This window comes from Aulonocara stuartgranti (assembly GCF_965226115.1).
Source record: "Aulonocara stuartgranti genome assembly, chromosome: 19".
Classification (NCBI taxonomy): domain Eukaryota; kingdom Metazoa; phylum Chordata; class Actinopteri; order Cichliformes; family Cichlidae; genus Aulonocara; species Aulonocara stuartgranti.
In genome coordinates, this window is record NC_138955.1 from 32,187,612 (window position 1) to 32,214,625 (window position 27,014).

The following is a 27,014-nucleotide window of genomic DNA, read 5'->3' on the forward strand; positions in this document are numbered from 1 at the left end:
TTCCACACAAACACATTCATGTTTATTTTCCACTTATTTTTCCTTCGACATATAAAAATATACATTACGCTTCAAATAATGGCAAAGTACAGTAAAGAGAATGGAAAATAGAGCTATTGATATCAGTCATTGAGACATTAGCAAAGTGACAATGAAAACAGATGCTTTGGATCTGCGTCACGTTGACCAGGTGCTGCTCTCTATCCAACCAGAGACTGAGCTGTGGACTCTTTCGTCAAAGGTTTTCATTTGCACACCTTTGTCACTGTGACCAGAACAAAGCATCTGTTCGAAGGAGCTTTCATTTGAAAAGAATCACCCGAACAGCTACTGAACTTCCACTGTTCATATTTTGAGAAATATGAATTTAAATCTGAAATTACATCTACATTTAGCTGTTAAATATGCATTTACAAATGAAATCTTCATGAAATGAATTCTTCACAAGACATGAGAGAGAGAGCTGTATGCAGGAGAGATCTGACTCTAAAACAAAACATTTGTGCTAATGTGAAGAAATTGTATTTTATCAATGAATATTTGAAAAGATATTAATTAAAAAACAAAAACAGAGCTCTTCTGTTAGTTAGGGGGTGTACTTTTGACCGAAGGTGCGGATCACTTGATAGTTCATGAACAAAGCTTAGGTGACTGATTTGTTTATAGGCACACACAGCTAAAGGCTCCCAGTGCATCTCCCCTGTTGTCAGAGTAATAGCTGGATAACAGTCATTTTATCCACGTTTGTAATGCATTTCCATTAATACTGCCAGTTATTTATTTAACTTCAAATGAAATGCTCAACCAAAAGTTGATCACCCTTTTAAGCCTTTTCTCAGAGTGTTTAAAGGAAGTGACATAGATGCAACAGCAGGTCTATTAACATCCACAGAGCCACCAATGACAAGTATGGGGCTAGGGTTAGGTTTACTAGTACCGCTTTATTGAACTGTTCATCTTTATTACATATCTAAATGGATATCTTATAACAAAGAGCCAAAAGCAAAGACTTGGTTTGAAAGGTAATGACTTCCAGTTACATGTGAAATTGTGAATGTTGAGCATGTAGCTAGATGCAACCTAACCTTAACCCACAGCAGTTTACTCGTGGCATAAGAGTTTAACCAAACCATCACTTTACAAGACTTGGCCAAACCATCGAACATTCAGTACACAACATTCGGAAAGATACACGCTTCACTTACTGACAATAAATTTTGCACTTGGTAATACCCATCATCCCCCTGAGCGTCTGCCTAGAGTTTTCCATGCAGTCCAGCCCACGGAACCTCCTGGAAAAAGATCTGGTCATAAAGTCAACAAAAGTGCTTCTTCCTTTGCAAACCATGCAAATCAACTTTAAATGTGATTTTTACAAGGCTCACTTCAGTCTGTGTCTACATGCAAAGTACATGTGCAGTCGTGATCCGATGCTTTGAACAATAATCTGTGTATGTACTTATTCACTGTGCCTACACGTCATATTTTGGATTGCGTTCAGTGCTCATTATCAAATTAGATTTACTAGATTTAATGTGGCTGTTATCTCAAGGTTTTCAAAGCAGTTGACTCACAGTCTTCTAGAGATTCAGTCTCAATAACACATTCATCAGGTGAGATGTAATAACATTTTTACCAAACTAAGAAATACTAAAACTCAGCATCTTTCCTCTCTGTGTGTAGCTGGAATAACGTCATCCCAGCTACTGCTGTTGTTGTTTCACTGCTCTTGTCAGCTGTCTGGGGACGGGAGGGTCGCATGTCTGATCTGCTGACAGTAAGTAATTCGGACAAAATCTGAAATAAATACGCACGTTTATGCACAATATTTGTATGGAAAAGACTTGACTTTAGTTCAGGAGGTAAGGCTTGAGGTGAGGAGGGTGAGGTTGACTTGATTAAGATGCTGGTTGAGTTGTCTCTTGCCTTTGCCCTTTCCCCCCCTTTTTTGGTAAAAGGGACCCTTCGTTACAGCTTTATGGTAAAGAATACCATCACAACACATTCTTACAAAACCAAATAATCTCTGTTTTCAAAATTTTAAAAAGGCACTTTTAATCCTCCTACCGTCTACCATAACTCTGTTCCAGCCACTGGCGCACATCCTTCAGATTGTAAAAAAATGGCCCTTTGCCCCCCAGGTAAGCAATCTTTTTTTGTTGCACTATACACACCCGTTCGTTGGACACACCGTAAGCCACATTAGCATTATTGTCCATGCAGTCAGCAACTAGTTGACACTGCGGCGGCAAAGAAAAGTGCTCAGTGAGTTGACGTGCCGCTCCCATCCTTTCCTCCAGGTTCTGGTGTTTCCGGAAACTGAAGGAGCAAGAACCCATGGGAGGGGCCACCCAGCCATCAGATGGATGAGCCTCATCAATGTACACTAACAGGAAATCAGCCACATCGCTGAAGTCTTCCACTAACTGCCGGAAAGCCGGCAGGTGGCTGATGAAGGGGGGTCAGGTGGCTGAGCCAAAGTTGACCACCAGGGGGCGATCTGATGACTCAAAATCCAGAAGTCTGCACTCACCCCCATTTTGGATTCTGATGGTGCTGCTCCACCGAGGGCCATCAGGTACCTTCACCACTTTGGAATTGGGTGCCTCACAGCCAAGTTTCACCTAAAGAGGTAAAATAGAGACAAACACTTAATGTAGACTGTGTGCACATGAAGAAGAAGGAGAACTGGGATTTGCATTTCTGCTGTTTTGGCATATTGGGCCTGGTGTAGTTTAACTGTTGCTATTGCAAAGCATCTGGCATTGTGCTGGAATTTCAGTATGGGGTTGATTTAGATTTGACAGTATGTTATAATTATGTCTACAACACACACACACACACACACACACACACACACACACCCACATACATATACATATATATATATATATATATATATGCCTATGATTAGGCATTTCTGCATTGGTATTGAAAATAGGAGGCTGTGATTTAAAACAAGTCAAAGAGTCAACTTTGCACCCACTGGCCTGTAAGAAAGAAAATTACAGAAGTAATTTTGAGTAAATACAACTAAATAAGCTAATATACACAAATAAAGAAAAATGCGGAGTGCCCGGTACGAGTTCCCGGCCCAAGTGGAGGAGTTTAAGTATCTCGGGGTCTTGTTCGCGAGTGATGGGAGAAGGGAGCCGGAGATCGACAGACGGATTGGTGCAGCGGCTGCAGTGATGTGGACGCTGCACCTCTGCTGTGGTGAAGAGAGAGCTGAGTGTAAAAGTGAAGCTCTCAATTTACCGGTCGACCCTCACCTATGGCCACGAGCTGTGGGTAGTGACCGAAAGAACGAGATCGCAAATACAAGCGGCAGAAATGAGCTTCCTCCGAAGGGTGGCTGGCCTCTCCCTTAGAGAGAAGTTCGGCCATCCGGGAGGGGCTCAGAGTAGAGCCGCTGCTGCTCCACATAGAAAGGAGCCAGCTGAGGTGTTCCAGGCATGTCCCACTGGGAGGAGGCCCCGGGGCAGACCCAGGACACGCTGGAGAGATTATATCTCTCGCCTTGGTGTTCCCCCGGATAAGCTGGAGGAGGTGGCTGGGGAGAGGGAGGTCTGGGCCTCTTTGCTTAGGCTGCTGCCCCCGTGACCCGGCCCCAGGTAAGCGGATGAAGATGGATGGATGGATAAAGAAAGATGAATAAATAAACACTTTAAAACTGCTGAGTAAGTGAACAAAGAACATTAAAATAGGAATTTGGTGATTCCAATTCCATTATTGATATTGCTTATTGATTCTCATTGGCTTTGCTTTGAGAGTTCCTCCCATCTGTCAGTAGCAAATCAACATTCGTGCAGATTAATCGCCTGCTGTGAGCTCATTTCCCCACTTTGTTGTGACCAGTGTTGGGGTTGTAACTCAAAAAAAGTAATGTATTACACAGAACACTTTTCTCAAAATGAATCCAGTATGTCCAGTGTTAAAATTAGTAACTTAGTTACATTACTAGTTACTTCTATCAAAAGTAACTCAGTTACTTCAAGTTACTCGTTACTTTCAAAGTAACTAGTTACTAGGGAAAGGAAAAGATAATGTGCATATTTCCACGAGAGAAGTCCCACGCCTGGACCGTCGTTGACCGCTGCCATGATTCTAGCCTACGTCACAGCGTCATGTGCGCCTTTTACATCCAGCACAGTCGTGGTGCTTTGATCAATCTATCAATCGTTTGTTGTAAGATTCAGATAATTATTTTTTAAAAGCGAGACATTTTAAATGAGAATAAGAAAGAAAAGTATTTCTTTGTGCCCCCCTCTCCCTGTTAATGCCCTACCTGCCCCCCCTGGCAAAACTTTGCTAGATCCGCCCCTGCACAGTTACCAGCTGTCAGCTACTTAGAAAAGGATCCTGGTGTTATTAGTCTCTCAGAAACAGTTCATAACTTCAACTCATCCATGTCACCTAAAAGGTAAACCTGTTTCTCCATCACCTGTTCAGCTCTGATGATCCAGTAAGGACGCCTCGGGTCTCTTTTCCTTCTGCCTCCCCTTTCCCTCATCCACCTGCTGCCTCCACCACTTGCTAATGTTACTGAATCTGTGGAAGCTCCGTGATGCCACCACACGAAGTAACGAGTAACGAGCCTATCTAAATCCCAGTAACAGTTAACGCGTTCCTGATTTTGGCATAATAACTAGTTACTGTGCTCGTTACCACAATAATAACGTAGTTAAGGTAACGCGTTACTTAATAATTAAAGGTGACGATTGTACCGCATTTTGATCCGGGACGTAATCTGCATGAAAACAAGCGCTCACTCTTCCTGCTCAACAAATGACAAGGGCGGAGCCTTATACCACGTGATACAGAAGCCAGCTGGCTGCTAAAATTAGCAGGAAAAAAACAACGGAGAGCACGTGAGAGATGACGAAGCTGTAAAGGCCAAGAAAGTGACAGGAGAAAATCAGTCCCCGTCAACCACCCAAACATCAATAACGGGAACCTTATACAGCGCTTCCCTATACCCGTCGACCTCCCGCAGGCACAAAGACATTACGGAGGCTATCACTTATCACCTAACCAAAGATATGGCTCCCATCAACACTGTGCAAAACGAGGGATTTAGACAAACACCCTAGACAAACGCTACACAGTGCCGTCCCGCAACTATTTTTCTATTGTTGCACTACCTGCTCTGTACACGCAGCGTCGAGCAACGGTGGAGACGGGATTGTTTTTATGTTCAGTCTCAACTGTTACGAAGTTGATGTGCAGTTAATAAGCGCAATAAATATTTATACTGGAAAAGAAAATCGTGAGAGAATCGTGATCTCAATTCTAAGCCAAAAAATCGTGATTCTCATTTTATGCAAAATCGTGCAGCCCAGTTTGTTATACTGTCATCAAGCTAAAATACATATGTGGACTTTTTTAAGTTGCTTGAAGACGTTTCACCTCTCATCCGAGGAAGCTTCTCTGAAGAGCTCCTTGGACCACGTGCACTATGCCGACCCCGATCCCTGCGTGCTGCACACCACATTCTCTCCAAGTTTGGCCTGTCAGTTTTTACGTAATAACATTGAAAGAAACATGTAGGCAGACAGATAGACAGACTGTGATGTTTACGTACTGGGTTCTTGCTTTGGCACAGGAAAAGTACTTTTTTTGTCTTTACTGCAGGAACGAACCATGCGGCATATCTGCCAAGAACTGCTTGGAGGTAAAACAGGCTTCGAGGTCTTATAGTGGGCCTTTGGCAGTTACAAGATGGAAAATGTGGGTACGGAGACAGACCCAAAGTTAATCTCTTGTGACATATTTCCCAGAATGAATACTGCCAATAGGAACTCCTCAATCATGACGTTCAGGCTGGAGCTGTCGTGCTGTGCAGTATCCACATGTACGTTTTATTAATTCCTTATTCGTAAGATTTAAAGGAGATTCCTGAACATTTTACAGTTCACAGAAACGCTGACAGATGCCAGTCAGGCGTAGACTGCGTAATCGTAAACGAAGGCCTGAAAGGAAAACTGCACACAGCCGTGGTACCTGGATGTGCCACAGCTGTGCGGAGGCTTAACAGAACATGTTAATCCCCAGAGATTTGTCAGTGGCTTCTTTTTTAACTAATAGCACAGTGGACGCATAGAGGAACCTGGGTCCTCGCTAAGCCTCTGTCATACTTTACATTACAATAGCACAATAAGTTGTACACTTTGAAAAGTGCACAGTTCATTTCAGATACAACGTTTTTTTGATGTGTGCTAACATGAGAAGGGGCCCCTACATACCCACAGGCCCAGGCTGTTGTGCTAAAAGAGTGGGTCCAAGGCACAAAGCCAAGGGACACACACTATAGTCCGGCTATCACACACACACACACTTGTGTATAGACATATAGACATATACGAATAGTTAATACAGTAACTAATGATTTTCCAGCAGAACTTTTTTGCTAAACCAGTTTTAGACAAGAGCTGTTGTTATAGTGTGAGCTTATTAATAACTGTAATATAAATTAATATGCAGAGAACTTCTTATATAATCAAAGACTCCCACTCTAGTTTCACAGGAGGCACTGGTGAGACACTGGGCACTATGGAGTCCCCCCCAAAAAACAAACAAACAACAAAACAAAACAAAAACACAATTTGTGGGTAAAATATTTGTCTTCTGGTAATTTTGTCTGATCAGAGCAGCTGAACGACAGATGTTGTTTCATTTTGCAGGTTGTGATGTATCCACATATCTCTGTAGTATAAACGCCACAGTATCACCAGGACGTAACAAAATCAGCTTTTTGAAACATTAGCAGCGAATTTGTAGCAGCAGCCTCCTGACAGCAGAAAGTTACACAGCTGTGAGGACGGGGGCCATCTGCTGCACCTCCACATGAACTGCAACCAGTTTCTATCCAACGCGATTAACGTGATAACCTGTATTTGCTCTGATAATACTCGTGTTACACAGTATTGTAGTGATAAAACATTAACTATTTGGTCACGCGATTCTGTAACGCTTCTCGTTCTGGCCAGCCCTTTGTGTAAACTGTATTGTTCCGCGCGCACGCACACACACGCACAGCTCCAAACGCGAAAAACAAGTTCTGCTCCATCTGCGCGAAGACAATGAAAAACCAAGTTTTCCGAGGGCGTGCCGCAAACGTTCGTGCACACGGCCGTGTAGGCAGGTGAGCGAGCAGACGCTAAGAAACACTTCCTGTCTTTTACACCACTTTGGAGTGCACTTGAATGACGTCACTGCATCGAGGCACTCGAAGCACTTAGACCCTACCCAAATAACAAGTTTACCTGCTTGTAGGCGTCCAGGAGGAAGCTGTTCCAGATGGAGCGCAGTCCCGCCGAGGTCAGCATGCGGCGCCACTCTCCGCAGCCGGCGGACCGAGAGCTGAGCAGCGAAACGACGCGCTTCAGCAGAACCACCGAGTCGTACAGGGCAAGGAAGAGGCAGTTGGAAAAGAAACCGGGTAGTATCTGGAGTGTCACGAGCAGATCCTCGCCCGCCGTTCCCATCTTCCGTTTGTGCGTTTACACGACCGCTGGCCAATTCCTCCACCACAGCTCTTATCTGCTCAGCTCATAGTTTGGGCTCTGTTTCGTGCACTGCGCCAGAGTCGGTGCGCAGAACGAGAAAAGTGTTTGGAATGCGTCTCGCAAAGCGTCTCTGTTCATCAGCTCGACAATCCCTTGGCGCGCTGTCGCTCTTTTTGAAAGAAGGAACATTGTAGTTAATATTAAGCCTCGCGGCTTATCTCTGCGGCAAGATTCTGACGTCAGAAATAGAGCAATCGCTGTCTCCTCCTCCTCCTTCCTCTCCCCCGCAGCTTCGTGCGTAGCGGCTGCACTAAGCTGCAGATCGACGCTTTCACTGTTTTTACCATGTTACATCGACTAAATATGAAATGTTTATACTTTCCATACTCTTCCAGAGTATTCCAGTGATCCGGTTGTGACTATGCTTTAAAGAAGTGGGAACTTTTTTTACTCAATATGTGGGTACTCTGCATTTACTCATTACTTATTATTAATCTCTCTTCTTAATCTGCTGCTCTCTTTTTTGTCTCGTCTTCCTCCAGCCAGTCTGGTTCTGCCAGAGATTTCTTCCTGTCAAAAGGGAGTTTTCCTTCCCACTGTTGCCAAGGGCTTGCTGTCTGTCTGTATTATTGTGGGGTCTTTACCTTACAGCAGAAAGTGCCCTGTTGATATGATTTGGTGCTATATAAATACAATTTAAATAATGTTCTAATGTCTGTGTACCCATTCACAATCACACTGTTGCATTTCATAAGCTGGTTTCTGAAAACATAAAGACGTTTTTGCATTAGCGATGCAGCCTCTAACCATGCAACAGTTTGATGTGTGCCAGAAGCGTAACGGTCAGGATCACACTGTCATAGTTCATAAACTGTTTAAAAAAGAAACAAACAAACACATCTAAATATTTTCTGTCGTTCTATCTATGCTGCCACAAGCTACAGTCAAGATAACGCCCACATCTAAGCTCTGTAACACAGCAACACCCATATAACATGTAACCTTAACGGTTAAATCTGCTGTAATGGTGGCATACCAGTAAAACCGCTGCGGTCACACAACAGATTTTTCAAAATGTGATTGAAAGTGATGTTTTTGCTTCTTCCTCTAACTTTTATCCAAGACATGCATTGTTGGCTGCACAATCTCATCTCCTTGTTGCTGCTTCCAAGCTGGAAAGGACAAAAATCTCACCACATTCCCAAAGGGGCTTTTCTCCAGTTTTATGCATGACTGTTTCATTTTAGAACTGAGCAACTCACCATTGTTCATTTCAAACCGCAAAGTAACCTCTATGTCTGTTTCTTTATAAATGTGGGCTTGCATTGCAATCGTGACTCCACAATCCTGAGCTCTTATGGAAAGCTCTTGTTTGAGACATTGTTTCAGTTTATTATGGTTTTTGAGCATTTCAGTCAGGCTGAGTCATTGCCTTTGACAGGGCATTGCAACACCTTAATTCTTTTGAATAACTCGCATGTCTGCTTTCAATCCTACTGTTTGATCCAGTTTCAGCCAAGTTTTATCAAACTTACCCTGTGAAAAAATTAGTTTGCAAAACCACAGTCAGATTTATGAAACGTGTGTACGGCCTATCTTGTTCACCACCACACGCAAGTTAGTAATAATGTTAGTAAATCGGAGTTATTCTGAGGCAACAGTCTTGTGCAAACAGTTTCCATATTATCTGCATACTGCCCGACCCCAGTTTCTCTGTATAAGGAGATACATTTACCTCCCGGTGGAGACAGAAAAAGACAGAAGCCTGCACCTCGACAGCAAAAGATAATGTTAAAGTCTGACTGGAGTCTGTGTCTGAGGCCCAAGGAGGAAGCCAGAAGAGGCACAGCTTTCCAAAAATGACAGTCTAAATAAATAAATACAAAGTGATGTGGACGTGAATATCATTTCAACACGTGTCAGTTTGGAATCAAAGTTGATAAAGTGAAAAATACTAACAGACTACAAGAAAAAGAAGAATACAGGTGGAGGACAAGGCACACGTGATCTGTCAACCTTGGATGAGAAACTCACTACAAAAAACATCCAGACTCTCCAGCATCCACAGGAGAGTGCCAAGACGTTACACTGTGAGTGATAACACAAGTATTTTGTAAACAACGATAACGTTTCAGATGTACCATGTTCACCTATTGTCACGAGCTTTGGTTGGTGATGGAAAGCAGGAGATCGCAGATACAAACAGCGGATTTGAGCTTCCTCTGTAGGGTGGCTGTGTTCTCCCTTAGCGGTACCATTTTGCTTTATTTGCATGAAAAGTGCAAAAAGAGAAAACTTGATTTACTGATTAGGCCGATTTACTCACCTTGCTCATGTGTAATCTATGAATTCTTTAGTCTGCTTAAGGCTGAAGGTTTTCCTCAGTTGCCACCAGGTCATTGCTTCACCTGTGGAAACATCTCAGGTTCAGTAGCTTTGCTGTCAATTTCATGTTTGGTCTTTCCTGGATTATTTCTTTGTGCTTCTGTGCAGGCTGCTTAGCGTAAAGGAGGCCTTCCAAGCTACTGTGTGTGTGTAGTGAGTCCCTGTGATCCAGCCTGCCTCAGCCCTGCTCGCTAGCCTCCATTCAATCTACTCATTTTTTTCTACCTTGATTCCAAACTTGTTTAATAAACTCTGTAAACTCTGATTGGTCTGCGTCCTGCCAGTGAGTCATCGCAAACTTGGTGTCATGACAGTTAACAGTCAAAAATCCTTGAATGTGGTCAAATTAACCAAAAAGACAAAACAATAAGAGTGGGTCAAATTTTCTCCACAGCCATGTAAAAAAACAAAAATCATTGCCAGTTATTACCAATGCTTCGTTGGCATTCTCGCCATTCGTTACCAAAGGGTGCGCAACAAATTACCATTTTTACAGGGCAATTACTTTCATACATTGGGCCAGGTAGGTTTGGATAGCCATTTTCCCTTAATAATGCAATCATGCTCGAAAACAGCTAATTTATTTATTTCTTGTCTAATATTAAAAATAATTTGATAATGTTAAAAGTATAGAAAATTTGCAAAAACATAGCAAAAATAAGGAAAAAATCTAAGTAGATAGATCCGAGCAAGGAGTATAGCCCTGCACACTTGAGAATTTCCCCTGCTAATTAAATATTGTTATGGTTTGGTTCTGGCAGGACCCAAAGAATAGATTTGGAGCAAAGTTCTACTAAAAAATTAAGAATTCTCAGCAAACAGGTAACTGGGAGTTACAATTTACCTCAGCTCAGAAGGAATCACAATGGCTCTGCCTGAGAAGAGAGTTTAATTTAGCAAACATCCAACAGGTAGGTATTGTAGTGTTTAGTTGTAGATTAACCTGATTTTGTCTTACTTAATGAGAGGTCAGCTGAGCATAGAGAAAGTACACAGTCAGCAAGAGAGTTCCAGACAGCTGACAGGTGGAGAGTGGGTAGGCAGGTTATGAACAGGCAAGTGAATGTTCTTGCTGCAGCAGGTAGCTGAGTTAAAGGAGGCATCCAAAGGCTACATGTAAGTGACGTTCCAAACAGACATGTTCCAAGTGAGGTTTTCAAGTGAAAAACTGCAAGAGCAATACAAGAATGCAAGAAGAAACACAAGGTGAGTATCAAGGGAGACCAGAAGCACAGCAAAAGGAGCCAGCATGTCACTACTTCACATGCAGGTTTGGATTTTTTTCCCCCTTTAATAATAAATACCTTCATTTAGAAACTGCATTTTGTGTTTACTCGTGTTATCTTTGTCTAATATTTAAATTGATTTTATCAAAAACATTTAGTGCGATAAACATACAAAAAAGGGGGAAATCAAAAAGGGGGCAAACACTTTTTCACACCACTATATTTAACATGGAAGCTTCTCACGTAGTGGTAGTAAGACAGACATTCTTAGGTGGTGGAGAACAGGGTTGCAATGACAGGAAGTGGCAAGACAGAATCAAATGAGAAATTAGTTTTTTTCTGGAATGTAAAAACAAATTTGAATTGCTACCTTAACGTGGTGGAGGGGTTTGTGTGTCCGGGGTCTTTTGGTCATGGGTGAGAGACCAGACAAAAAAATCCCTATGAGCAGAAGATCGAGGGAATAGTTCACCCTGCCTGAGGTTGAGAGATACCGGCTAAATATAGTCTCACCTCACCTCAACGCATGGGTTGGACACTGGAACCAGTCTCCTGGAGAGTTGGCCTTGGTGAGAGGCAGCGGACCGGGGTGGGTATCTTAGTATCTCCTCAGCTTGCTGTCTGTACGTTGGGGTTTCACCCGGTAGGCGAGAGGGTCTTTTCCCTGCTCGGGACGTGGAATGGGCTCTGACTGTCATCTGCGCTTATGCGCCGAATGACAGTTCACAGTATCCAGCCTTCTTGGAGTCCCTGGGTGGGGTGCTTGAGGTTGCTCAACCTGGGGACTCTGTTGTCCTACTGGGAGATTTCAATGGTCATGTGGGTAATGACAGTGAGACTTGCAGGGGCGTGACTGGGAGGAATGGCCTGGTAGATCTAAACCTCTTCTCTTACTGGACTTCTATGCAAACCACAGTTTTTCCATAACAAACACCATGTTCGAACATAAGGGTATCCATAAGTTTGGGTGGCACCAGTGTGTGTAATTGTATCATCACATCTGCAGCCATATGTTCTGAACACTCGGGTGAAGAGGGGCGCTGAGCTGTCAACTGATTACCACCTCAGTTGACAGCACAGTCCATCACCATCCTGCCACCTGACGTGGTGGCAGGGGAGGATGTTGGACAGACGTAGCACAATGTGGTTGGTGCCTGAGGTGGTGGTAAACCCTGAACCATATGGTGGACACCAGAGGTGGTTGGTGCCTGGGGTTGGTGTCACCCCTGAACCAAATGGTGGACACCAGAGGTGAAGGAATCCTATTGAGCTTGGTTAGCCTATGGGACCTTGGAGGCAGCCAATAGGTACCAACCGGCCAAGCGGAGCACAGCTGAGGTTGAATCAAAAACTCAGGTGTGGCAGGAGTTCAGAGAGGCCATGGAAAAAGACTGCCTCAAAGAGATACACCCGACATTGTTGGCTGTGAAAGGAATAGTTTAAAGACCTTAATTGCACTGGTATGTCCTCCATGGAGCAAGCAGGGGATGGGGGGAGAACTCATCTATCTCCAGGGGTGAGGCCACTGAGGCAGTTCAACAACTCCTTGGTGGCAGGGGCCTAAGGCCCTAAGGTGGATGAAGTTCGCCCTGAGTTCCTGAAGGCTCTCTGTGTTATAGTTGCATGGAGATCAGGGGCGATACCTCTGGATTGGCAGACCGGGGTAGTGGTTCCTATCTTTAAGAAGGGGGACTGGAGTGTGTGTTCCAACTACAGGGGAATCACACTCCTCAGCCTCCCTGGGAAAGTCTATGCCAGGGTGCTGGAAAGGAGAGTCCGTCCGATAGTTGGACTTTGGATACAGGAGGAACAATGCAGTTTCCTGGTTTCGTTCTAGGCGTGGCCAAGCGGTGGAAGGCTTCCACTTGGGTAGTCTCAGAATCTTATCTATGCTTTTCACAGATGATGTGGTTGTGTTGGCTTCATCAGGCAATGGCCTCCAGCCTCACTGGAATGGCTTACAGTTGAGTGTGAAGCAGTGGGAATGAAAATCAGCACCTCCAAATCTGAGGCCATGGTTCTCAGCTGAAAAAGTGTGGAGTGCCCACTCTGAGTCAGGGACGAGTTCCTGGCCCAAGTGGAGGTGTTTAAGTACCTCTGGGTCATGTTCAAGTGAGAAGGGAGCGGGAGATCGACAGACGGATTGGTGCTGTGGCTGCAGTGATGTGGATGCTGTACCGGTCTATCGTGGTGAAGAGAGAGCTGAGTGTAAAGGCGAAGCTCTCTATTTACAGAGCGATCTATGTCCTTACCCTCACCTATGGTCACGAGCTGTGGGTAGTGACCAAAAGAACGAGATCGCAGATACAAGTGGCAGAAATTTCCATCCTAATTTCCACCCTTCGGAGGAAATTAGCTTCCTCCGAAGGGTGGCTGGCCTCTCCCTTAGAGATAGGATGCGAAGTTCAGGTACTCTGAGGGGCTCAGAGTAAAGCCGCTGCTCCTCTACATTGAAAGAGGCCAGTTTAGGTAGTTCGGGCATCTGATAAGGATGCCTCCTGGGCACCTCCTAGGCAAGGTGTTCCGGGCATGTCCCACCAGGAGGAGGCCGCGGGGCAGACCCAGTACACGCTGGAGGGATTATATCTCTCAACTGGCCCTTGAATTTTCCTCTTTTTCAGAACTTTATACCATCCTTAACATGAACCTTTTATACAAGCTACTCTATGTCAAGGTTGACACCTGGTGTTTCCTGGTTGGGTGGGCTGGCAATAAGGCATTCAAGAAATTTTGAAAGAGAATATATTCTCTCATCTGCAGGCACAACATGTGTCATAAGAGTCTCACTTGCTAGAGTGAGTCATATACCAATTGGAAGGTCAGTGGTTTGCTTCCTGGCTACTCCGTTCTGCATGTTAAAGTATACTTGGGCAAGATGTCTGTCATGGAGCAGGATGAGAATTCAGCATCCTGGCAGCCTGGTGGATGAAGCTGTCTCTCAGTCTGCTGGTTCTAGCCTGGAGGCTCTTCAGTCTCCTTCCCGATGGCAGCAAACTGAAAAAGCTGTTGGATGGATGAGTGGAGTCACCTGTAATGCAGAGAGCTTTTTTGGGTGAGGCAGGTGCAGTAGATGTCCTGGAGTAAGGGGAAAAGAAACACCCACGATCCTCTCCGCTGCTCTCACTACTCGTAGCTTTTTCTGGCAGGACCCAGTGCAGGGTCCTGTGTGGTATGACTCTCACCACAGCTGGTGAGGATCCTCTCAACAGTGCCTCTGTAGAAGGTGCTCATAATGGGGATTGAGGCTCAGTTTACTGAGAAAGTAGAGTCGCTGTTGAAATTTCCTGACCAGTGAAGCTGTGTTCTTTGACCAGGAGAGATCTTCTGAGATGTGCACACCCAGGAACGTGGTGCTGCTTACCCTCTCCACAGCAGCACCATTGATGGTTAGTGGGGTGTGCAGGGTGCGAGTTCTATGATGTCTATGATGATCTCCTTAGTCTTCTCCATATTCAGGGAAAGGTTGTTGTTGCTGCACCACTAGGCCAGATGGTTAACTTCACTGTAGTAGGTCTCATTATTGTTGCTGATGTGACCAACCACAGTTGTGTCATCTGCAAACTTGATGAAAAGGTTGGAGCTGTGTGATGGTGTGCAGTCGTGGGTCAGCAGAGTGAAAAGAAGGGGCCTCAACACACATCCTTGGGGAGCCCCCGTATTCAGTTTTCTTGTGATGATGGTGTTGCTGCCGACCCGTACTGTCTGCTGTTTTCCTGACAGGAAATCCAGCAGCCAGTTACACAACGAGGTGCTGATTCCCAGCAGATCCAGTTTGTTAATGAGTTGCTGGGGAATGGTGACGTATGAGTCTGTAGTGTCCAGATGTGTGAGGGCTGACTGAAGGGCAGTTGAAATTGCATCATTGGTTAAGCAGTTTAACCAGTATGCGAACTGAAATGGATCCAGGTTGGAGGGAAGAGATGAAGGTGGAGTCTTCTGTGTGGGGGTGTAGTTCTGTGCCTAAAAGGTAGCTAAGAATTTGTTTAGCTCATCTGGTAGAGAGATGGGACTGATGGTGGTCTGCAGTGTGGGCTTGTAGTCTGTGATGGTTTGTATTCCTTACCACACCCTCCGAGTATCTCTGCTGTCGCTAAAGCTTTGCAAAATCCTCCTGGAGTATTGCCTTTTTGCCTCTCTGATGCCACGTGACAGCTTTGCCCATGCTGTTCTTAGGCTCACCTCATAATGTGTTTGTGCAGTTTGGGAAGCACAGTCATTGGGTCTGCATGATTGAAATCACCCGCTAGGATGAGAAAAGCATCTGGGTGGGCCGTCTGCTGCTCACTGACATGCTGATATAGTTCATTCAGTGCCTCACTCCCATTGTTGTTATTGGAGCAACAAGCAGTAATGCTGAAAATTCCCTCGGTAGGTAGAACGGTCTGCACTCGATCATAAGCTCCAGCAGAGGTGAACAGTGTTTGCAAGCCAGAACAGCATCATGACACCAGGCACCTGCAAGTCCTACACCCTTCAGTGAGAGCTCTGTCTGCTCGAATGACGCTGTCAGGAATGCTATTATTAAGCCATGTTTCTACAAACACGAAGACACAATACTCCCTCGCTGACTTCAAAGTGGACCAAAGTAACCATACATGATCCAGATTGTTGTCCAGGGAGCGCATGTTGGACAGTAGGTTGGTGGGAATAGCAGGTTTGTGTGGATTAGCCGCTAGCCTGCTCTGGATGCCTCCACATTTACCCCTCTTCTGTTTCCTCTTGCACCGCCTGAGACATTTCCACTGTGGTAAATGTCTCTGAAGCAGTTCGCAGTTCCTTAGTGTAATTTGTAGCTCGTCCACGTATGAAAAGTTGGTGGATTTGCTTTTGTTGATTTTGAGCAGGAGCTCACAACTGTATGAGTGTTTTTGTGAAAAAGAACAAGAAAAAGCGCATAACAAGGACGGGAACACTGTTTTGTCGGGACAGAGAGAAGCTGCTCCGTGTGTCCACCATGTATCCCAAGTATTAATGTGCGTGAATGTTAGAAAGCACACAGAGCGAAGAAAAAACTATTAAAAAAGTAATGGAGCAAGTTGTGTAAAGTGCTTTGGATGCTCAGAGGAGAAAGGTGCTATATAAGAACCAGTCTAGTTACCATTTAAAGGCACAATATAACATGGACCTCCAAGATACATTGTTGTATCTCTCAGGAACAAATGAACCTTACTAGTCAATGCACTGTTCTACTATCTGCTGGATTCAGACTCACAGGAGTTCTGGCGTCAGCTGACTGTGGTAAATGTCAGCTTAAATTTGTAGTCTGTAATGTGTAACTTAGCTGAGCAGCTGTGTGGTTAACATTTCTTCTATAAGCACATTAGTACACACACTTCAAATCCACTTAATACGACTCAAAGGCTCAGATGCTTCTCTGTCTCTTGCTCCTACACTCACTCTAGTTATCTTTGGTGTAATACTTATTGGCCTCTTTAATGTTTAATTTTGTGTATGGTCCCATTGTTTTTATTTTTTAAATAGTAAATAGAGCAATTCTTGCTCAGTTTGTAATAGCATATTAGAAATCCAGATGTGCTCAAAACTTCATTTTTAATTTGAACCTGGTGCTGCCTAAAACAAATGACTTCAGTCTTTTACTTCCAGTGAGGAACACAGCTTGGATCAGTACTTGGTATAAGCATGTTTTTCAACCACCAGATTTGAAAGGCACAGATTCCAATCATTATATCCCTTTTGACCATCAAGATGAAAATTATTGTTGTGTCAACTTCCCATTCCTTGTATGGCTCAGGTTCCCAGTATTCTGTGAATGCATTAACTAGAATGTTCTAGAGCACAAACCTCCATATCAAAGCCAGATGTTTACTCAGTAAACAGGTCATAGGCCACTATTAGGGTAAAAACAGACATTGACTGACTGTGCTGGTATATCAAGTACTCACCAAAATGTCGACCGTTGCATGCAAAATGTTGTTTTTTCAGAATACACCACCAGGTACGATAATAATGTGAAAAATACACTCATCCCCATATTAAGCACTGGGCCTTAGTGTTAGTCATAATACTGAGAAACATAAAGGCAATGCTGCATGAGTAGAATCCAAAAAAAACAAAGTTTACTCAGCTGTTATTAGTTAATGTTTGACTGTCTTCCAAAAATATATTTAAAGCCAGACAAGAGCAACCAACCACAACATCTCACTCTGTTTGTTTAACCCCTCAACATCATGTGTAGGATTAGGTTCACTTCTACCCCTTTAAATGGAATTTACAGACGGACAGAACTGGGTTAGCATTTTAATATACTCGGCTACAAGTCAGACAGATATACTGAATGTGTGTGAGTTGTGGCAAACAATGTCTCCCCCCAAAAAAGTCCTAATTGTTTAAAGGTAGTATTAATTATTAAATGAGGACCATGAAGTTTCACATGAAGACCAAAGTTATCGGATTAAAACTTCCAAAGAAGAAGGTCATTGCTATTCAGTGTCACTTCTACATTCCCGAGTCAGGTACAACTGACTGGTCTTTGCTATTGGGAGGAGAAATATGCAGGATTTGTTTAGACAGTGTGGTTATGCAATGTTGAATAAAGAGCAACATGTGTTATGTGAACCCAGTGGTATATTTACAGGCTTTATTGGTGGGCTCCACTAAAATTAAGGTAAGGTTCAACCAGTTCAACCGTTAATCTCATGTGAAATAAGGCTAATTAAAAAGGTTAATTACAAACAGCATATACTAACAAACCAGTGTATATTTAAAAAAGAAAAATTGGTCAGGTCACTTTATTTCATACTGAATCAGTGTGTTATGTATGTTTCTCTTTTTTCCACTGCCCAGATGGAAACTATGAAGTCTTGCGCACACATAGAGAATGTGCGTGGAGGAGAAGAGATCAATAGATGTGGCACAGTGTGCTGAACTCTATTACCAGAAACAGGATTTCAAGCCTCAACTGGGCAAATATGTAACAATGTGTAAGTCTGGGCAAGTGGCGTAATCTTATATAATTTTACGAAAGACTGAGTTGGAGTTCATTCACATGTTTGCTTGTTTGGCTATTTTGTGACCTTGTCAATGATTCTTATCAATGTCATTTAACCCCTTTGCATCCACTCACTGGTGAAACACTTAGAGGTAGGGTTAGGGTTTTGTTGTCTTTTAGTCACATGCTAAATAGGCTTCATTTTAAAAAATATGAGTTACCTTTCAAATCTTTTCTTTTTTTGGTTGTCCTGTCTGGCACTGCAGCAATCATAACTATTATCTGAAGGCCAAGAAAAATGATCAACAGATTTATTTTTCCAAGTGGATCATTACAGCGTTTGTCCACTTGATTGTCATAGTTTATTCGATTTTTATTTAATTTTTAAAATTTTTAAGTTATAACAATCAGGATGGATTGTAAAAGGAAACAGAAGTTTGAAAGAGAGTGAACAGATGGAGAGAGAAAGAAAAATAGAGAAGAAGAGGGGCATTGAAAATCTGCTTCAACACCTGCTTCAAACCAAGCAAAAAGAAACCTTTCAAATATTTTTGAAGTGGTATTTGCTTTCGATTCAGCCTGCTGACTTTATTTCTGTCAGACAACGGTGAACATGTTATAAATGCTGAGAGTTAGAATAGATTAGAATGCCTTATTTGTCATTGCACAGGTGTTCAATACAGTGTATTCTCCCCAGAGCTGAAAAAGGATGTTAAAAATAAACAATAATGAAAATAAAAAATGAAATATAATTTTAAAAAAGGCAAAAAGAATCCCCCAGTTTCCCGTTCTTAATGGTAAATGGACTGGTTCTTATTAAAGTGCTTTTCTACTTTATTAGAGCAAAAACTGCTTTATACAAAATGCCTTATTCACCAGTTCACACCAAACAATGTCATGATTCGGCTGTGTGCAGGCAGGAAGAGGACCCAAAATGCAGCTTTATTGCTGACACACAGAAATGATACAGGACTAAACTAAACTGAAAAATATAAACTAAACTTCACTAAGAGGCACACAAGGAAATACACAGCATGAGGGAGGATGCGACACTGACACAGAGAAACACAGGGCTTAAATACACTGGGGAGTACTGAGGGGAATGAGACAGAAGAAAAGCACAGCTGGGAGAAATCAGACAGGACGAGACCAAAGGGAAGAAAAACTCAATATATTCACCCAGGACACAGACCTTCAAAGTAAAACAGGAAATGTAACACTGAGATACGAACTTGACTAGGGGATACAGCTGACAGGGGAGACCGAGCAACTAAGAAACACAGAGACCAAACATAAGGGAGGCACAGAGAACACTAAACGCTGGGTTCATGACCTAGGACTGTGACAAATAATGCAAGCTCGTTTTCCTCCTTTTTGTCTAACATCACATGCATTCATTCACCAATGAAAACCCTGGAGGGCAACTTGGGATTCAGTATCTTTGGATATATTGAATATACTCATTTGACACTTAGTTGCTTGTTGTTTTTGCTGTCTTTGGTGGCTGAAGAAATTACTTATATGAGCTTTGGCTGAGATTCTGAGGTTTCTGTGGATACCACACACATTTTTACATAAAAAAAACTTGACTTCACTGAGGCCTAAACTGCAGTTTTGCCCCCTGGTACCTGTGGCAAAGACATATCGCAATATATATATTGTATCGTGATATAGCCAAAAAATATAGTGATATTAGATGTTCCTCATATTTCCCAGCCCTAGTATTAACTTGCTCTGTCCTTTCTTTTTTTCTAGTGAAAAGAAAAAAGTTGTGGGGGGATGGGAGTTACAGAGAGTGTTGTTGGTGTGTCTGGGGAAAAGGGGGCGTGAGCTGGCGAATAGAGAGAGTGGGGGTTTGTTTAGATTCTAGAGAGAGTGTTTCCCTGTTGTTTTGGCGTGGGCTTAAGCAAACAGCCAGAAGGGGTGAACCTGGGAGGATGAGACCACCGTGGGCAGCCAGGAAAGACTAAAGAAAACCCGAGCTCCGGCAGTTGAGAGGTGCTGCTAGAGGGAAAACCAGAGTCCATTAATCCTGTGGAAGGAGGCCGGCCGCGGCGGGGGACCTGGGCCAGTGCTACTTGATTGTCCACAAGAACATGGGCCGGTTTAAGTCTGTCCACATGCAGTCTCCCTACACCCGCAGAAGTCCAAAACAAAGTGTTTCTGGCCCGATCCAAGGACCCAAAATGGGCCGTCATACAGTGGACGCAGTGGTGTCCTATGTGCATCGTGCCGGACAAAAACAAACTTAAAAGTCTCTAAAGTCTTCAGGACAAAGGTGTCAGGCAGGCACTGGTGCACCGGACCCAGAACACAAAATGAGTCCACTTGAGGGTGAGGAGACAACACCAGTGAACGGGAGCACGGTGAGGGGCTCCTGGGCAAGAATTCCACAGAGACACAGAAAGGCTGACCGAGGACCACTTCGGCTGGAGAGGCACCAAGTTCCCCCTTAGCCCCAGCAAAACCCATGGGAGGCAGTCAACCCAGCCGTCATCAGTTGAAGAAGTGTAGAGCGCAGCCTTAAGCGACCTGTGAAACTCTTGCACATCCCGTTAGCCTGCGGGTGGTATGCAGTGGTGCAGTGGATCTTGACTCCCAGGCTCTCAGTCATGGCAGACCAAGGCTCCGAAACAAACTGTTGCCCCTGTCGGACATAATGTCAGCAGGGGGGCCAAAATGTGAAACCTAGTCGACAAAAATGCCTTGGTCACCACCACCGCGGTCGTGGATGCCAGGGGGACCACCTCTGGCCACTGGGTGGTGCAATCAACCGCAGTCAAAAGGTGTGTGAAACCTTGTGACTGTGGTAGGGGGCCAACCAGATCAACGTGCACGTGATCAAACGTTTGCCATTGATGAGAAACGGCTGAAGAGGTGCCTTGGTGTGCTCATGGACCTTTGCATGGTGTCACGGAACCATGGTGTCATGGTGCCACCGCCCATTTTCTAACAGATTTGCAAAGGCCCGGCCAAACAAGTTTGGAGTTGAGCAGTTTAACAGAGGCCCAGACCCTTGGATGTGATCATGTGTGCACAGAGTCAAAAACGCAACGATGCCATGAAACAGGAACCACGGGGGTGGGCAGTCAGTGGAAACGTCATAGACCAGGGGAGGACCGCCATCCTACACCAGTCTGTCCTCCAGCATGAGGCCCATCAGTGCAGACTTAAGTGAAGGATGTCCGATTCACCACGCTGGTCAGCAGCCATAGCAGAATGGTCTGTGCTGACATAAACAGGTGAAACCAGTGCGCGGGACAAATAGTCAGCCATGGTTGGATGTCCATCGTGAAGTCAGAAATAGCTGCCAAATGGCGTTGCTGGCGTGCACTCCAAGGGTCAGAAACTTTGGACAGGGCAAACGTCAAAGGTTTGTGGTCAACATATGTAGTAAATTGCCGACCTTCAAGAAAGAAATGAAAATGCCGTGTTGCCTGGTGGAGAGCCAGTAACTCCCTGTCAAAAACACTGTATTTATGCTTGTTGTCCCGCAATGTATGGCTGAAAAAGGCCAGCGGTTGGCAGACACCAGAGCATGTCCCCATGTCCCAGCATGGCGCCCACCAAGGCATCAGTGGTCAGCGAGGCATCAGTGGTCAACGCGATCTGTGCTGACTGGGATGGGTGGGCCAGCAGGGCAGCGTTAGCCAGTAGGGAGCCTATTTCTTTCTCCAGATCTCTCATAAATTTGGCTAAGACCAATGAGACAAAGACAGTGTACTGCTGACAAAACTCTTTGATTTTACTTTTGCCACAATCCCACCACTGCCTTAAAGACATGAAATCATCTTTCCTAGATTTATACACGCTCCAGAAAAACCGAAATCTGTCTTAAAATGTGTATATAATAACAAAGCAGTGTTAAAATGCCAGTAAGTAGAAGCAAGAGCACGAGGATGTATGTTACACTCTTTAAAAATTCCAAAATTATGTCTGAAACAATATATTCTAGCTGCAGACAAAACATTATCTCTGCTCCTGGCCCATTTATATTGTCCTTCGTGATTGTGCTTTTTGTGAGGACACATGACGTTCTAAAGGATTCCTGTCTAACTCATTATTTCCTGTACAGCTAAAATCTCCAGCCAAAAAAAGAAACACTTCTGGGTTGCACTTGCTTAACACATCTTCAAGCTTGTGTATTCGGAGCATACACAATCACCAAAACACTCATATGTTGCCTTCACCACCATTAATTGACCCTTCATCACCTCCTGAAATTCGCAGGAAAGCCTTTTGAAAAAAGGAGCGCCAGTCCACCACAAGCTCTGTTTAAATACTCAAAATCACATCTCCCACCCATTCTCTCCTCCAGTCTCATTTAAACAGTCACTGTGTGTTTCTTGCACCATTAACACATGTATGCTTTTCCACACATCTATGGCTCAGTTCAGATTTAAAGTAGATACTCTGAAGTTGCCCAGAGATGCAAGGATAAAAACAACAGGAAACACAAAACATTAGAAACCTTCATACTTTTCATCACTATTAAATTCCTGCTTAAGTTTTGCAACTATTTTTCTCAGTCTGCAGACTTCTTTGTCAGTATAAGCTCCCTTTCCTTTATTGCTCAGCTGAGGTCTCACACACAACAGAAACAGTTTCTTATGTGGAAAATAATCCTCTACTTTCACATTTTTATTTTTAAACATCTTCTTTGTGACCTTCAGAAGATGTTTAACAGAAGATTTACAGGTTGAACTGGTCCGACTAGCTTCAGTCCTTCATCCTCTTCTTCCACATTAGGGCTGGGCGATATGACCCAAAATTCATATCTCGATATTTTTTAGCTGGATGGCGATATAAGATATATATCTCGATTTTTTTTTTTTTAAGCCATAAGTTAAGAACAAAAAGAGAGTTCTTAGTCACACTGTGTCCCAGATGTCACACGGGCACTTTTATTTACATACAGCGTAGATATTACTCAAAAATAAATTATCAGCATATATTAAATAATCATGGTCCATAAATAAAAGAAAACAATGTTGTTTTTGTGCATAACAAAAAGCTCACAATTGTGCAGTCAAAATGTAAACTAATAGACGCTGAGCATAATAACAAAGAGACAGATTTCACAGCTGCACCACGTCTCTGAACAGGTGCCATCCTTATACACACACAGTACGTATCACTCCGCGAGGCTCCTCCTCTGTAGCTGTAGCATGTAATATTTGCATATAATATTTGCCTTTATTTATCTGAAAAAGTCTCATGTTCCTTAAGTACATCTACCCTGTTGAACTTATTATGGGAAATAAATATTTAAATCAAAACAAGCTGCTGATTATTTCACATTTTACTTGTGAGCAACGGCACATTTAAATCTTACAAATATAGTTATTTGGCTTATATCGTGATAGATATCGTTATCGCCTGAAATGAAAAAAACATATCGTGATATGAAAAAATCTCATATCGCCCAGCTCTAGTCGTGAACCCTGGAGTTTGGGCCCAACAATAAAGGCTGATTTTATGTCTTGATGCCTGCTCAATCATCCAGGTCAGTCAGTCCCAAAGGATTTGATTCTGATCATGTGGATGCTCTCAGTGGGAGAAACGTTTCGTCACTCATCCGAGTGACTGAAGGAGTCTTCAAAGAGTGAAACTTGATCAGTAACATAACAGCGAAGTAGATAAGAGTGTTTGTCATGTCAGACGTTTGTCAAAATGTGATTGTACAATGCATACCAGCACAGACTTTTTCTCTCTAGTTTGATGCTATGATTTTACTGTAAGCTTATAAAAGGATTGCAGAAATCAACATTTAATGTGGTAGATGCACTGGTACCTCCCTACAACTCATTGGAAACTCACTGTTCATTACCCATCAAAGCTGGCATTTTACTTCAAAGAAAGAAATCTGGCCCATAGTAAAAGGAACTGACACATATCATGTGTTCCTTTGTTTGGCTAAGTGACTGGCAGGCAGTATGAAAGAAGTATTGATCTGTCTGAAAGGACAGACAGACAGCAAACATCCAAATAAACAGAGGCAACTGAAAAACAAACGGAAAATCAGTAGGACTGATCTGGTTATTTATTCTATGTGAATGAGATTTATTTGATCGTACGTCTGGTCAGCATGCCCATCCAAGGTTGTCTTTTGCAATGGTTTGCTGTGGACTGGCAGAACTCATCTCAAATAACTTGAGGAATTTGATTTTTCTAGTTTCTCAACTCCAGACTCAAACAGAGTCCAACCCCTGGTTCCAGAGCCTGAGCCATGTGTTGGCTAAGACTAGTCAGTATCTCTCAACGTCCAGCACCAACTTAGGCTCCCACTCCACCTGAGAGGTAAATGGACTGATTCTTATATAGCACTTTTCTACTCAAAGCACTCTATACAACATGCCACATTCGCTGTACTTCGTGCTTCTTAACTACATTCACACATAATGTTTGCATTGGAGAGCAACTTTGGCTTATTATGTTCCCCAAGAATACTTGGCATGCAGATTGGTTGAGCCAGGGATCGAACCACCAACCTTTCAATCAGTAGGTGACCTGCGCTACCTCCTGGCTACAGCCACCCCACAGCCCACACCCCAATTGTCAGGAGCCAGGAGCTTTCCTTCTCCTCTGTCACAGGTAGGGGAAGCTGTTCCCCGGGTTTATAGCTTCTCATGGGACGACAGTTCAGATTGACTGATGGAGACTTCTTGGAGACTCCATCTGCTGGCGAGGAACAACTCTGTTATTTAACTGGGAGTTAGAATTACTGGGAATAAAACTAATTAAATGATTAGGAATTCAATTAAATTCAGTTTTATTTATATAGCCCATAATCACAACAACAAAGCCCCAGCATTCATCTTAACCGAATATGTGGACTATGCTTAAAAGTGACGTTCATACCAGGAAATCAACCAATTACAAACCAAAAATAAAGATTGAGCCATAACTATACCCAAAGCTGGTTGATGCTACGTGAAGCAAATATTAGTGGAAGTGTATGTATATGTTTGACCCTGCAAGTCCAATTCTGACTCTGTGTGGATTAAATAAAATCCAAAACATATTTAATCTTATGCTCCCAGTTCTTGTGTTTTAAAGTCATTAAAGGTGTATGTTGTAAAACCATATCACCCTGGATTAAAAAAATGGTTAAATTAATAATTAAAAGCCTCCAGATTACCATGAGTGGACAGGTCTAGGTCCTTTAAAGCAAAATAACATGAAATGAGTGTCTCAAGTCTTGCACAGGACTGTATCGCAGCTGCAGTTCAATAACGGCAATATTTATTTGTACAAAAGGTTATTTATCTAGAGCAAAACTGTTATTATTATTGACATCATTTGGTTTTTGGTTTTTTGTCCGTGCCGAAAGACTCACGTTTCCATAAATATGTTCCTGAAGGGTTATTTTCTTCCTGCTGCCACTTCCTGCACACGATGTGGGTAAATCACGGCGTAGATACAAATGTTTTGTGCTTAAGATAATTAATTATTTCTTTTCTTCTGAATAAATGGTGTTTGTACTTAAAAGATAAGATGAGAAAGCTTCATCTGCAGTGACTGGTTTTTCCTTCCCACTGTCACCAAGTACCTGCTCCGAGTTCTCTCTGTACTATTGTGGAGCTTTTACCTTACAGTACACAGCGCCTTCAGGGAACCGTTGTTGTGATATATAAACGAAACTGAATTGAAAGAGGACGATAACGGAGTATTCTTTAGATTTCTGTTACATGACTGGTGCATGCCCTTCTGTTAAATACAAACTGATCTATAGGCAATATGGATGCAAGTGTCTTTGCTTTGGTTTAACCCTACAGTAAATATGGGACAGGCACCGATTTTAAGTGGAAGTGGTGGCTTTTATCTAGAAAACTCAAACTGAATTCTTTGAAAAGCAATATAATTTGCTCTTATTTGGATCTGGATCAATCCATCCATGCTTTCAGGCAGAGTACACTAGTGAAGGGTGACACCCCCAGTAGATTATTACGTTAATACTGCATCAAAAGGAGCAAATGTTTATACTTTGAGTATCAGGTTCTTGTTAAATCTGTGGCCAAAGGAAGTGGCCAAAAACCGGACCCAATCGCAGGACTTCCTGAATGGTAACAGTGAGTTTAGTGTAGAAACAGGGTGCAAACAATTCCAACAAAACAGCATTCCTTTAGTGATCACCCGAGGTCCCAGTGCAGGGATCCGTCTCCCAAACAGTTTCCTCAGAATTCTTTAGAAAAGGTCCTTCCAAAGCTCTCCGTGGTTCCTGGGCAGAAAAGGAACAGAGACGAGACATGATAAGTTCCCCTTCTGCATGAGCCACGGTCACGCTGACTATTGCCATTCAGTGATCCAGCATCGACTCAAGCTCAGCCGCTCTGTTAAATAGTGCCCTGTGATGGGATCATCAGGTGAGTGTGACTATCAGCAGGTGTGAGTGGCTCCAGAGTGGGAACCACCCCAAGGCCCGATGCTGCACAAAGACAAAAACACAGGCATGCACACACAGAAGAGGGGAGAGACAGAGAGCTCGGGATGATGGGAAAACAACCGGAAACGGCAGATGAAGCCAGCGAGGACACAGACCACGACGATTCAGAGTGCTCCCAAATAAAGACAGCAGCTCAGTACCTGTGCTACAAGTGGGACTGCACAATAATGTATCTGAATAAAACTACGCCTTCATGGTGTCCAATCATAAAATAACCCAAGCTTTTCTTTTTCTTTTACCAAGTCAGACCTGGATTTTTTAACAAAATGCAATAATGTTGAAATATCGGAGGCAGATCGGGGACTCAAACTCAGGAGGGGTGTGAGGGAACACCGCACCACCATGCTGCAACTACTTCTATTTATTTGTTATGAGTCAGATGATGACCATGTATAAATAGTCAAAGTGTTTCTGAATGAAGCAGAGTAAACTGCTGCATCACAGCTGTTTAAAACATTCTCAGATATCAGTCATTAATCAGACAAGTGGAGAGTTCATGG

General features: G+C 43.3%; 1 protein-coding gene across 1 annotated transcript; it reads right to left on the reverse strand.

Annotated features, from left to right (window-relative positions):
* dio2 (iodothyronine deiodinase 2) lies at positions 1 to 10,135 on the reverse strand. The gene is made up of 2 exons (XM_082515789.1): positions 7,266 to 10,135; positions 1 to 2,624 (listed from the first exon to the last, which is right to left on the reverse strand). Exons 1-2 carry the CDS (start codon positions 7,485 to 7,487, stop codon positions 2,064 to 2,066), a joined length of 783 nt encoding a protein of 260 aa, XP_082371915.1. The 5' UTR covers positions 7,488 to 10,135; the 3' UTR covers positions 1 to 2,063.
* Between the last annotated feature and the right edge of the window lie 16,879 nt (positions 10,136 to 27,014).